General features: G+C 33.4%; 1 protein-coding gene across 1 annotated transcript; it reads left to right on the forward strand.

Moving 5' to 3' along the window:
* The first annotated feature begins 2,110 nt into the window (after positions 1-2,110).
* On the forward strand, positions 2,111-6,144 carry LOC120276533 (uncharacterized metal-dependent hydrolase YabD). Its single transcript, XM_039283293.1, has 8 exons — positions 2,111-2,287; positions 2,365-2,438; positions 2,514-2,595; positions 3,294-3,344; positions 3,962-4,062; positions 4,714-4,867; positions 4,964-5,155; positions 5,889-6,144. The coding sequence occupies exons 1-8, from the start codon at positions 2,153-2,155 to the stop codon at positions 6,006-6,008; spliced, it is 909 nt and encodes a 302-aa protein (XP_039139227.1). The 5' UTR covers positions 2,111-2,152; the 3' UTR covers positions 6,009-6,144.
* The last annotated feature ends 7,887 nt before the right edge of the window (positions 6,145-14,031 follow it).

Raw genomic sequence — 14,031 nt, forward strand, 5'->3', positions numbered from 1 at the left:
CCTTTCTTCTCTTTTGAATTCCTGATTCAATGAATGCCAATTTTGTCAAACTTGGTACTTATTTAGATTAAATTTTGTTTGGTGAATTCATTTTGTTAGGCAGAGATTGCATTCAAAATTGTCAAGCATGTTTTTAAGTCTAATTGAAGCAATTTTTTTCCTTTTAATTCCAAGTTGCCAGTTTTTGATTTTTAATTCATAAAATAAGTCAACATTGCCATCTTGATTGGTTATTATTATTTTTTTTTTGAAATTTAACAAAATTAATTCTAAATTATTCAAATAAAAATTTAATAAAACTAATAGAAAAGAAAAAAACACACACATTGTTATCTAAAATAGTTGAAGTTGATAAGCATGAGAAGGGCTAAAGCATGCATGCTCATGACCTCAGAATTGATTCTTCAACCAAAAAGAAAAGGTTTAGTTTTAGAATTTTTTTTTTTTTTTAAAAGAAGAATAAGAAGTAAACATCAAACATTGATGCAATTCTTGCTTTGTTTCGAACTAAGCCATATTCTTTATTATTAATATCATAATTATTAAATAAGGGTGAATCAAATGATAAAACTCTTCGCCTAATGCACCACCAAACTACCTAAACCTTATTCATTATATGTATGTATGCATGTATGCTTGTGTGCATGTATGTATGTAGGTTGGTTGGTTTTATGTGTAAGTTTGGGTTTTACAAGGGATATATATATAAAAGAACTGTTCAGAATAGAAATAAAAATAAAATATATAGATAGTCAACTAATTATTTGGGTACTCTTATTTGTGTCACAGAATTATAAAAAATGCTAATTGGCTTACTAACTTAAGAATTACTACTATTTTGGTCACTACACTTACGTCATTAACAGTGGGCTGATGTGCCAGTCCATATAACTCTCATTCACCAATTCGTAATCACAATACCAAAACAATATTGTAGTTTATCAACCCACTTAAATAAGATTGTCATGTTAGCACAATACTAATACAATATATAGTTTATTAATTCACTAAACAAAAACTTCATTAGCCACATCACATTGATGATGTGGCGAAATAAAAGTGATGTGGATTATTGTTGTTAACGATAAAGGCACCGATAATAAAAAAATAACCGTTATTTTTAAGTTGAGTGACACATTAAAAAATTTTATAATTCAATTACCAAATAGGAATATTTGCAACAAAATTAATGATATTTTTACATAAGAAGTTTCTGAATAGTTCTCCTATATAACATGGATGCTAAGTTGGCATTTACACCATCATCTTTATCATCTAAACCCCAACTCGTAAATAATAAACTAAAAACACTTCCATACAAGGATTTGTGATTTACTGTTTAGAGCTTGGGATTTAGGGTTTAAAGTTTAGCTGTTTAGGGCTTAGGATTAGGATTTTAGAATTATATATATATATATATATATATATATATATATATATATATATATATATATATATTGTAGTATTTACGTTTAAAATCTTATTATTTTAGAATTAGGGTTTTATAATTTTTTATAGTTTAGAAAGTTTAGCAGTGATATGGTTTGAATTTGAAGTTTTTAAAGAAAAAAATTTCATTGATGATAATGTGGATCTCAATTTTACATTTATGTTATTTAAAAAATCTATTCAACAACCACTAGTTAGTGTAGTGAAATATTATAAGAATGATGAATGACAGACCTTTGAATCCGTGGGTCGGTAGTATTATTGATTTCCCTTGGTTGATACCCACTTTGAGGCGGGCATCGTCTGTTGCCTTAGTAAAAAAAAAATCTATTTAAAATTAGTTTGTGAATTTGCCCTCCAGGGGGTGGTGACTAATTATTCATATTACCATAAAAATAAAAATTTAATTTTCTAAATAGCCCTTCTACTTTTTTAAACGTATTTTTTGTGTCCTTATACTCTAAACTGTAACTTTTTAGTTAAACTACCGATTAAATTTAATTATGTTAATCCCTATTATGGGTAGAGTTTAGGGTTTAGAAGTACTATAATATAATTGAATTTAATCAGTAGTTAGACTAAAAAGTTATAGTTTATTGTAGAGAGTCCTCAAGGGTACGTTTGAAAGAGTAGAAAAAAATATTTAGAGAAGTTAAAAGAAAAAAAAGAGTGAAAAAAAAGGAAGGGAAAAAAAGAGTGAACAATGAGCAGCGGAGTGAAGCTCTTCGACGCGCACTGCCACCTCCAAGACCCAAGGATCCACTCCATCGCTCCACATCTCATCCGCAATGCCTTCCACTCTGGCGTGCTCCGCTTCGCCATCAATGGCGTCTCCGAGGTCTCTCAGATCTGAATCCCAATCCCAATCCCTTCTTTGTTAAGTCATTAATGAAAAATTTCGTTCTTTTTGTTCAGAATGATTGGCGTGTTGTCAAAGAGATGGCGGAGCAACACCCTTGTCTTGTTCCAAACTTTGGGCTTCATCCATGGTGAGAAATCTGTTCAATTTCATTGGTTTTTTTTTTGGGGGGGTTTTGTGGTTTTTAGACTCTGGTTTTGTGCAGGTATGTGGCTGAGAGAACCCCAAATTGGTTTTTTTCTTTGAGAGAGTTCTTTGCAAGTACACCATCTGCTGCTGTTGGGGAAGTGAGCTGCTTTTTTTTTTTTCCTTCTGATAATTAATTAAGCAAATGTTTATTGTGTGTGATATGGAGTATGATGAAAGTTGGTATGTAGATAATTTATTTGGAAGTTGGTGGAAAATTTTATGGTCTTCGGATGCAATAACCTGCCATTTAACCTTTTTTTTTTTAATGTTAATTGAAAAGATTTTAGTTGGTTTTGATTGTCCCATATCTGGGAATTAAGCAAATGTTGGTCTGAATATAAAAGTTTAAGCTTTTATGTCGAAACTTGAGACTTAAAACTTGGATAACTGTTTTGGGACTTAATTGGGTGGATAATTTCTGCTCTTCAGATACAATCAATTACTGTTTTTGATTATGGTTATATCAGTTACTGTTTGTAGAATTAAAACTCATGGTCTATTCTTGTGGGTTATGTATTATATTTTGCGATCATGAATTCATGATCTTTGATGCTTATGTTTCATACTCAATGTTCTTGGGATGAAGTGAAAGGAAGTTCAACTTAAATTACATTCCTCTGCTTCTGTACACATCTTTTTTTTGGGGAAAAATTTCTCTGCACTTATTTGTGTTGATTTTGACTATTCATGAAAAGTTATTTGGGAAGTCTTTCGTCCTTCTTCTAGTTATTTGCTTTGCATTAGTATGTCTAAGTTGCTTGTACTGTCTGATTACATGTTCATCTCATAATTGCAGATTGGTTTAGATAAAGGTTCTCATGGAAAGACGATTGATTTCGGGGAGCAGGTTCATTTTCACACATTGCTTTGATTATCAGCCTCTTATTTTTTGTCGCTTCTTCAATACTCTTTTGTTTGTTTTCTCTTCTCAATAATTTTCTATCTTGTTCTCTCTACCAAAAAGAGCTCTGTAAGTGAGTAGTACAAGATAAATGCATGAAAACACTCTAGAAATGGTGGACATCATTAGCATCCTTACAGCTTTATAGAACTGAAATGGCTGATTGACATGACAGTTACTTGTGAGTGTTAAGTGATGCCTGCTCGATCTTGATTGACAACTTTCAATTGATTCAAATAGAAATCTCACAAACATTTTGGGTTAAGAGTTCCTTTCTTGGCAGAAGACAGGCACACACTTGTTTCTTTCCATATAGTTGAAATAATGGCTGTGATCAAGGAAAACAGATATTCTAACATAATATCCCACTTACTTGAGCATGACACTTGAGCTCAGATCTATGCCTAAATTGTAGATTGTGTATTTTTCAAATTTTTATAAATGTCATTTTATGAATATTGATTTCATGCAACTTTCAAATTCTTTGTTTGGTTTATTTACTGACTTGTGCGTCAGGTCAAGAAGTGAATAGAGGGGAGTTCTCAGTTTATTACTTGCTCCAGGTTGAAGTGTTCCAGCAGCAGCTTGAACTCGCCAAGGAGTTAAAGAGACCAGCTTCCGTTCATTGTGTGCGGGCTTTTGGTGACCTTCTAGAAATACTTAAGTAAGGTCTCAGCATTTGTTTCTTTAATTTATGGTTTTTCTTTTACAAACATCAGTTGAGGGTGTAGGGTTTATTCTAAATAATTCATATGAATATTCTTTGAAACTGGCAGTGCTGACCAACTACTGCATTCTATATATGTGATTGACAAGAGAATGCTTAGTATGACGGTGGAGAAAACAAGAGACTAAAAGATGCTTTTGTTTTAGAATATCTCTAAAGATATATTTTGGGAGTGTGGGAACGCTTATACTTATTTTATAGAAGTTGTTCTTTCAAGAATCATAGAGACATCCTGTTTAATATGCCAGACTAATCAAGTGACCTGCTGTGTGGATAACAATGTCTTCACTCTTGAAGTCTTTAAACATACGGCTTCTAGTGTATAGAATTGAACTAAGAAGTTTGATTAAAATCTTTTTGCAATCCCTATGACTTTTATTGGACATGGATAGTACTCAAAATTTGTGTTAATGTGGGAAAAAAGGACTGTCTACTGTTACCTTTTCTCATATGAAGAATCTCTTTGTGAAAATGGCATAGATGCTATAAATATTCTTAAATATCTAGGTCAATTGTGTTTGTCTCGTGCACACATTCATTGGTTCTACACTGTAATTTGCCAACTGTAGTTTATTTTTCCAATGCAAGACGTTTAGGCCCTTTTCCGGAAGGACTGATTATGCATTCATACCTTGGGTCTGCTGAGATGGTTCCTGAATTAGCAAAGCTCGGTTGTTATTTTTCCTTCTCTGGGTTCCTTTCATCGATGAGTTTGCAGAAGGCAAAGAAAATGATCAGATCGGTTAGTCAATCTATTTTATATTTGGCTCTATCCTGTCTCCATAATGAACAATTTATCTTTCACATCACATGCTTCTAATATACTATGTTCATTTAGGTACCTTTGGACCGAATTTTGCTCGAGTCTGATGCACCTGATGCATTGCCAAAATTCAAATCAAATTCTGTGTCATTGGTTCAAGAAAATACTTCTGCTTTGCAGGAGCTGCTAAGACAGTCTGAAAATCAAAGTTCAGAGTCATCGGATCAGCAAAACCAAGAACTGAATCATCCAGCAAACATTCACTCTGTAGGTTTTTCGAACTTTTTGTACATAATATATTATTTCAATTCGTCACAGTGCGTATGATTATGATATATTTGCATTTTTGGTAATGCTTGCTTTGATTTTTTTTTTAATGAGAACCAAAACTGGTCAATTTTTTCATTGTTTATGTTTTATTTTTGAGCTCTTAGTTCAAGGACCATCTTCACTTTTTTCCTAAAATTATAAAGTTGAGATTGTGCTTCAACAAATTATATTCACTATGAACATTTTGATATCTTCCATTAATTGTGCTTCGAGTCTGCCCTTTTCACATCTGTTTATGTTTTCATAGTTAGAAATTTGCTAAACCTGGGTCTGTTCTCATTATTAGAATTCATCTTTGCTGAAATTGTATTCATTTCATTGGGAATTGATGATATAATTGCATTTAGACATCTTTGTTTCCTACTTTAATCTGTACTGAGCGATATGTCAATTAACGCATAACTTTTTAACGTAAACATATTATCTGTGCTTTGGTTAGTTTTTCTGTTACTTATCAAGAAAAATATTTGTGTATTTCTGTTTGAGTTGACTAGTAACTATTTGTCAACAACAGCCGCAAACTTTTGTTTATATGTTTCCACATTACTTGATATGTTAACCAAACTTTCTACAGCTATATATTTGTCTCTATTTTAGTTGGTGCTTCGGTTGTTTATCAAGAAAAGCACGAATATGCTATATCGACATGACTATATACTTCTCTTTTCAGGTCTTGAACTATGTTTCCTCATTACTTGAAATGCCTGAAAATGAACTAGCAGAAGTCACTTACCGAAACGCCATACGCTTGTTTTCATTTCCTGGATCGATAGTTTGTGCAGAAGGTTAAGTTATCCTTTTCCGACTTCTCGCAACGACATATATGTATATCACCATTCTGTTTTAAACTTATTGATCTTTGTTTCTGTAATGAACTAAGTCTTATAGCGATATCATAACTAAACACAATTACTTTAGAATCCATCAATTCTTTCATCCATTCACCATCAGAAAACCATCATCCCAAGCAATCAATCATCAGGATTCATGATCCAATCAACAAATCACCGAAAGTAACTTAAAAACAGTAACAGAGTTCACAGATCTAAAGATCCAACTCTAAAGAAAAAGAAAACAGTAAAATAACTTGAAAGATAAAGAAAACAGTAAAATAACCAGAAGAATGAACTTGTCCTGCTCTAATCGCCAGAAATGCTTGCTGGAGTTCCTTTGCAATCTAGATCCAGGCCTTCACTCAACTTCCTTTTCACTGCCTTTCTCCTTCTCTTTCTCCTTCTTTCTTGCCGCCTTTTATGTGTCTATTTACGTTGCATAACCACATTCTCTGCATCATTCAATCACCTTCTTTCTTTGTGCCACACTCTCAAGTGTAATGAAGCCCTCGAGTTTGGAATTGATTCGCCTCTCCCTTTAACTTTTGCGCCCAACTGGCGAAGAGTCCTTCACCTCAGCGACCATGTTGTTAACTAAATAACTTGTTGACTCAGCATGTGAGCTCCCTTGCATGTGTTGTGCCTCCAAATTAACTCCCCTTGGTGCCAAAGCATTCCCCACCATAACATTACCCCTTCCATTAATTGTAATTTTGTCCTCAAGGTTCAATTGTTGAAAAGAATGTTGGAGTTGTTCAACATCCTCCCATGAGTTACCAGTAGTCGATAAACCCTCCCACTGATTGAGTGCTTGTTGAACTGGGTGATGTCTCTTAAAACAGTACGCCTCTAAAGGATTACTACTTGTGACAGCAATGGTCCTTATTCAGTGGTGATGAGTAGTAATGGAATAGTAGTTGCCTAAGAGAGGATCACCCTCACACTCCTTTAGCAATGATACATGAAAAATAGGGTGAATTCATGCTTTATGTACTAAGTCGAGTTGGTAAGCCATAGTGCCAATTTTCCTCATTATTTGAAAAGGCCTGAAGTAGCGCATGGCTTGCTTTTGACTCTTGCACAACGCCAAAGAATGTTGCCAATACAGTTGGAGCTCAACAAACAACCATGACCTTTATTAAAGGAGACTTCAGAACGGTTCTTATTAGCCATTTTCTTCATACGCGCCTGAGCCTTTAATAAATTTTGTTTTAACTTATTCAAAACCCGATCTCATTGCTGAAGAAGAGAAGATATTTTTGGAGGATCATTCTCATTAGAGTAATATGTGATCAGTGATGGTGCCTCACGACCATGGCTATCTGAAATTGTGTCATTGCTGCATTGCAATGAAAGGCTGTATTATACCAGAATTGTGCCCAAGGAAGTAAGTTTACTAAAGATCTTGGATTATTTGCTACAAAGCAACGAAGATATTGACATTGTAGTACCTATTGCGTGGAAGAGATATTTCTAGAATTTGCTGAGAAAGATTTGATCTCTATTAGTGACAATCAATTTTGGCACTCCATGCAATTTAATGATGTTTTGTACAAATACTTCGGCTACTGTAGTACTGGAAAAATCAGTTTTCAAGGGAAGAAAATGACCAAACTTGGACAATCTATCAATTACCACCAATATCACTGTTAAGCTCTTAGGAAAAGGAAGATCAATTATGAAATCCATAGTAATTTCTTCCCAAAATCTTTGAGGAATTGGGAGTGGTTGTAACAAGCCTCCAGGATGTGTATGATTACTTTTACCTTCTTGACAAATCATACACTTTTCACAAACTCTGCAACATCACTGTGCATTCATTTCCAATAAAATTGAGATGTCATTCTAGCATAAGTTCTAAGATATCTTGCATGACTCCCCAGTTTGGTTGCGTGATATTCCTTCAATAATTGTAGGTGAAGAAAAGAGTGATTTGGAACCAAAATTCTATCATCATACCACAACAACTGCTGTTTCCAGGAGAATTTAGCATCAAATGGTTTACCTTGCTGTAATGCAGTGATAAGGTCATTACAGACTGGATCTTGATGTTGTAATTCATGTAATTGTGATATTAATGTTCATTGTACGTAAGAAAAAACCATTAAATAACATCTAGATAATGCATCAACAGGAATATTGTCTCTTCCATTCTTATATTCAATAGTGCAGTCATACTAGAGAAGCTTCGGAAGCCGTCTTTGCTGTTCTGGAGTTTATATGGTTTATTGATACAAATGTTTGAGTGCTTCTTGGTCAGTCCTGATGATGGATTGGCGTCCAACAAGGTAGTGACAAAATTGGCTCACAACTTGTGCCACAGTAAACAACTCCCTTACATAAGAAGACTGTTTTTGCATACTATGTGTCAACTTTCTTGAGAAGTAGGCAATTGGGTGATTTTCTTGACTCAACGTTGCTCGAATACCAACTCCAGAAGCATTTTTTTTTTCCAAAACAAATGCCTTGGAGAAATCTGATAGTTTTAATGCTGGAGCAAAAACTATAGTCTCCTTAAGATGCTGATATGCTATCTGTGCTGAATCAGACCTTTGGAAACAGTACTTTTTTAGAAATTCAATAAGGGGATGTGCTCTGCTAGCACATTTACTAATGAACCTTCTGTAACATACACTCAAGCCTAGAAATCTCTATAATTGCTTAATATTCTTTGGTGTAGGCCATTGTAAAATTGCTTCTATTTTTATTGTTCAATCTAAACTCTCTCTGCAAAGACTATGTCCCAAATACTCAAATCTGTCTCAACCCAAAACTCCACTTTGAATACTTTGCATAAAATTGATTCTCATAGAGAGTAAGTAGTATTGTTTCCAAATGTGTGAGATGACTATCCCAATCCCTATTGTAAACTAAAATGCCATCAAAGAATATTAGAACAAATCAACGCATTGAAAATTGAAATATTCCATTCATCAATGATTGAAATGTTGCTAGGTCTTTGACAGTCCAATTGGCATTACCAACCATTGGAAATGTCGATGGTGATGTTATGGCGAGGAAAGCTTTGGTGCCAAGGGGAGTTAATTTGAAGGTATAGCGTGGCTGCTGAGGTGGGGGACTCTTCACCAGTTGGGCTGATATGAACCCTACTAACTCGTGATGAAACTCATAACAGAACTGACCCAAACTGTTTGCTAGTACTAGCTTGGGAAGGAACCTCAACCCATTGTTTATGACAAGCAAGAACCATGGTATGTGAAGATGCCATGAATAATAGCGGAAGGTTGTTTGATAAGTCAATGGTTGAGCACCACATAAACTCCGATAAGCTTGAATAGTTTTCAAAGAACCAAAAGAGAATTCAAAAAGAATCTCACAATTTTCTGGTAAAAGGTAGTATGATTATTTTAGTTGAAAAGGTTTTTTAAATAAAGGAGTCAATGAATTTTGACAACTAAAGAAATCTCTGAATTAATGCCAAAATTCATAAATTATTCAAACTAAATAGGAAAATACTATTTTGTTGGCATGCAAGCCTAACAATTTCCAAACTAAGCAAAACTAAATAATGAATAAAACAACAATTATTTTTGCTAAACTTGATTCTCTAGCAAAGCTATAATGGTAAGTAATCTTTAATTTTGATTTGTGCCTTTTATGTTGTATCTTTGAAGATTTCATTCACAAAGTCGAATTTGAATGATATATTTTCCACCATGTGACAAACCTTTATCACCTTCAATGGCCTCCACAGATTAGCTTGGGTCCAAATTTCTCTAATCAACCTATTTGAAGTCACCTTCAATTGCTTACTTCGCGAATGAGTGACCGAACCAATTGGAACTTGAATATGAGTTTTGCTGGTCACGTCCTCATCAATGGCGCACAAATAAAAGAGAGAGGTGAAGCAACTCCAAACTTGAGGGCTTCATCACACTTGATAGCATGGCATAAAGAAAAAAAAAGGTGATTGGATGATACAAAGAATGTGGTTATGCAATGTGGAAAGACATATATAAGAAGGCAAGAAGGAAGGAGAAAGACAGTGAAGAGGAAGCTAAGTGAAGTTCTGGATCTAGATTGTAAAGGAGCTTTGGCTTGTATCTCCGGCTATTGGAGTAGGAGGGAAGTTCCCTGTTTTCATTATTTTTAGAGTTGGATTTTTAGATCTGTGAACTCTGTTACTGTTTTTGAGCTGCTCTCTGTGATCTGTTGATTGGATCATGAATCCTTATTAATATGATGATTGATTTCTTGGGATGATGGTATTCTGACTGTGAATGGATGATAAAGTGATGGATTCTTAAGGAATTGTGTTTAGTTTTGATATTGCTGTGAGATTTAAATAATTCATTGCATATTTGGGCTAGTCTCTTCAACAGCTGTACTAATATCTAGTTCCATAACAAATTCAATAACATCTTGATCCCTAGTATCAGGTGGTTCTTTACTCCATTGTAACAATAGTAACCTTTTGTTAGGACATCTATGTTATGGGGAGAATTTTTCACCACAATTAAAACATAACCCCTATGCTCTTCTCAAATTCATTTCATTAATTAAAACTAATTCTCTTGACAGGTTGAGAAATATTGTCAACAGCTAGTAATAATAAGCTTATGAAGTTTGCGATGTCTTTGACCCTAGTAAGACCTTCAATAGTGTAGTCATCAACTTCCCTGTATTAGTTATTGCACTAATATCAAGATTATATGAAGACTTTCTTGAATTAGTCTTAGCCACTGCAGAATATTTTTCCAAATAACTTGGCCAGATTTGCTGCCTTTGAAATTGATTCAGGTTTCATGGAATGATATCCCTTTGGATTTCTTTTTTTCTTTTTGGGAAGAGGAGCGGGGCGAACCCATTGAGGCACCCGGGCGACACGCATGCTGCTCAGTGAAACAAGTGGGGACGGGGCCGCTCACGTAGCCCCTAAAACCACTCATACACAACCACTATTCATAACTCCCTGAAATGCCTTCACTGAGAATCAAACTCTCACCACTCGGTGAGAGCTCTATCGGCGACCCGTGTACCAATAGACCCGAAGGTCGTTAGCCTTTGGATTTCTCTCTTTAACCCACAAATAAAATAAGCCAACAGAGCTGAGGGGATTACACCTTCTACGCGATTAGCCAAAGCTGTAGAACTAGAGTAGTAACGTGACATCAAATCCTGCTTTGTAAGATTGAATAGTGCATAGTCAGGACTCTCATATATAGATGGCCCATAAGCCTCCTCCCAAGCTTTCACCAGTTTAGCCCATGTGTTAATTGCTCCTTCCTTCTGTAACATCTAATACCAAGGAACCATTGGTCTGTTGAAATGTATTGAAGCTATATCCGTTCATCTCGCTGCTCTATAGCTGCCAATAAACATTTCTCCTGTTGATTAATTACAATGAGCATAGTATCAAGCCTTGCTGCTAAATCTTTCAGATGGGTGGATTCAGCCATGATCTATAGAATTTGATCTCAATGAAAGCAAAAAATATGTAATGAATTATTCAAATATTACAGCGATATTAAAACTTAACACAATTCCTTAAGAATCTATCACTCTATCATCCATTCACCATCAGAAAACCATCACCCTAAACAATCAATCATCAGATTAATAAGGATTCATGATCTAATTAACAGATCACAGAGAGCAGCTCATAAACAATACAAGAGTTCAGAAATCTTAAGATCCAACTCTAAAGATAAAGAAAACAACAAGATTACTGAGAAGAATGAACTTCCATTTTACTCAATTACATAGCTTCCCTGCTATAACAGTTTCCTTCCCATGATGATTGGTTTGTGTATAACTAATAACAGTATGTTCAATCTAATGGATTTTCCTTGCAAACTTTACGAGCTGATCATTCTTTATTTGGTTGCTTGATGTTTGAATAATTCAGTATTTATCAGTGGTTGGGAGTTCCTGTTATGGAGTTTAGTACCTCATAAAAATTTTGATATAATTACAATTGATTAAAATTAAATAGCTTAAGATTAAGACTTTAGTTGTAATTAGTGATGGGCTTTTATTAATGTTAATTTTTTTAAAAAAATAATTATATTAAATATATTTATTTAAATAATTAATGTTGCCTAGAAAAAAAATTGGTGATTATTTTGACCTTGAATCACATGAATTTATTTGTTTTGTTTTCACTGACAGATTTCACTTGAAAACAATCTTTCCTGTAACCATTCTCCTTTGCTCTTTTCTTATGAAATCTTGTTTATTTAAAAATTTAAATTAATTAAAAATTTATTTATTTTCGCATAAACATGTGCACATAATTTTTGTAATATACTTATTAAAAGTTCAAGTATTTCTTTAAGTAATTATTTGAGACATGGGTTGTTTTCTCACTTTAAAATGTTTTAAAAACCTCTTAATTTTTTATGTTAAAAATTTAATTGGAGATATCTAAATTAATAAAAAAAATTTTGTATAAACACATGCACATAAGTAATATTTTGAATCAAAATGCAAGCATTATTTGGGGAAAATGAATGATACGTACCTGAAAGTTTCAAAACATCCTAGATAGACAGATCCTCTGACATTTAAATTTGCCAGACACTCCCTCCTTTTTCTGACAGCTTACTTTTCAGTTCATACAGCTCAATCGGTCAGTTTATTTTATCTTACAATATGTACTTCATATTTAAAATGTATAAATTCCATTTTACATTATCTGTTTTCGTGTAACCACATAAATTTTCACTTAATATATAGTACCTTTTCGTTTAATATTTGACTTTTTCGTTTAATATCTGACATTTTCACTTAATATTATATGTTTCAATTTAAAAAATTAAAAAACATTTTCATCAAGGTCAATTATCTTTATGAAAAAAAAATACACCGTAAAAAAAAAAGAACTTCTTAGAAATACCCAAATTTAATAAGGCAATTTGTAAATAAAAGAAAATTGAAGGGACTTTTAGGCATTTCCAGTTTATTTTTAAAATTTTTAAAGCACCCATAGATTATTTTGTTATGTTAAAATTTTAATAGAGACGTTGTCTAGCATTCTTAAACAAAAGTTTTAGTAATTTTTTTTTTTAACAAAAATTAACTTCAAAGTTCTTGAAAGCAAAAATGATCAAATAACGCAACGATACCCACATGCCTTTCGATTGAAAAGTTTTGAATTCGAACCCCTCAACTTGTAATGCATAAAGTTTCCTATGAATGTGAGGAGCACTTTCCTTCCGCTACAAAGTTGCAGATAGAAAAAATTTATTCTAGAAGGTTTGCAAATCACCATAACTAGTGTACTTTTATACATGTCTGTCACTTGACTAACTACACTTGTCACTTACGTTAAAAAAAACTTTATATATATATATATATATATATATATATATATATGAATGAGTGAACCAAAGCCATCATTTCCAGTGTAATTTTCTCATTCCATGCAATGTATGACACATACCAACTGATAAACTCAAGAACTCATTAAGAAAAAAAGGAACAAAAAAGAAAAAAAGAAAATGGTACAGGAAAATATTGCCTAAAAATGCAAACAAAAATATTCACCCCCTTTTCTACTGTGGGTGCTTTTCTGCAGTCTAACCATAAAAGGCTCTGAAAACTTTAAAATAAAAATAAAATAAAATAAACCAAACAATGTACTCAGTAAGATAATGAATATGCATAGAATACACTCATTTTTCGGCAATTTAAGAAACCGTGCTAACTGTTGTCTCTGAGTGTTAAAACCTTTTGGAAGGAGAGAGAACTCGATTACCTCCGAAAATGGATATTCACAACTGTCGATTGCATATAAGTTTGTTGGATAGAAAGAGCGAATGGTAAGATCGGATGGAATAGAAAAAACGATGAAACCCTTTTCGTTCTTCCATCGAAGGCACCAGATTCTAGACCTGTCATGCATAGCATCAATCAGAAGTTAATCTCAAGGTTGAATTACTCGTCAATCATGGAAAGGTTCGTACCAAATTAAATTGTAACATGAAAGATACATACTGTAATTATGTTTTCTCATCG

Source organism: Dioscorea cayenensis, chromosome 14, assembly GCF_009730915.1.
Source record: "Dioscorea cayenensis subsp. rotundata cultivar TDr96_F1 chromosome 14, TDr96_F1_v2_PseudoChromosome.rev07_lg8_w22 25.fasta, whole genome shotgun sequence".
Lineage (NCBI taxonomy): Eukaryota > Viridiplantae > Streptophyta > Magnoliopsida > Dioscoreales > Dioscoreaceae > Dioscorea > Dioscorea cayenensis.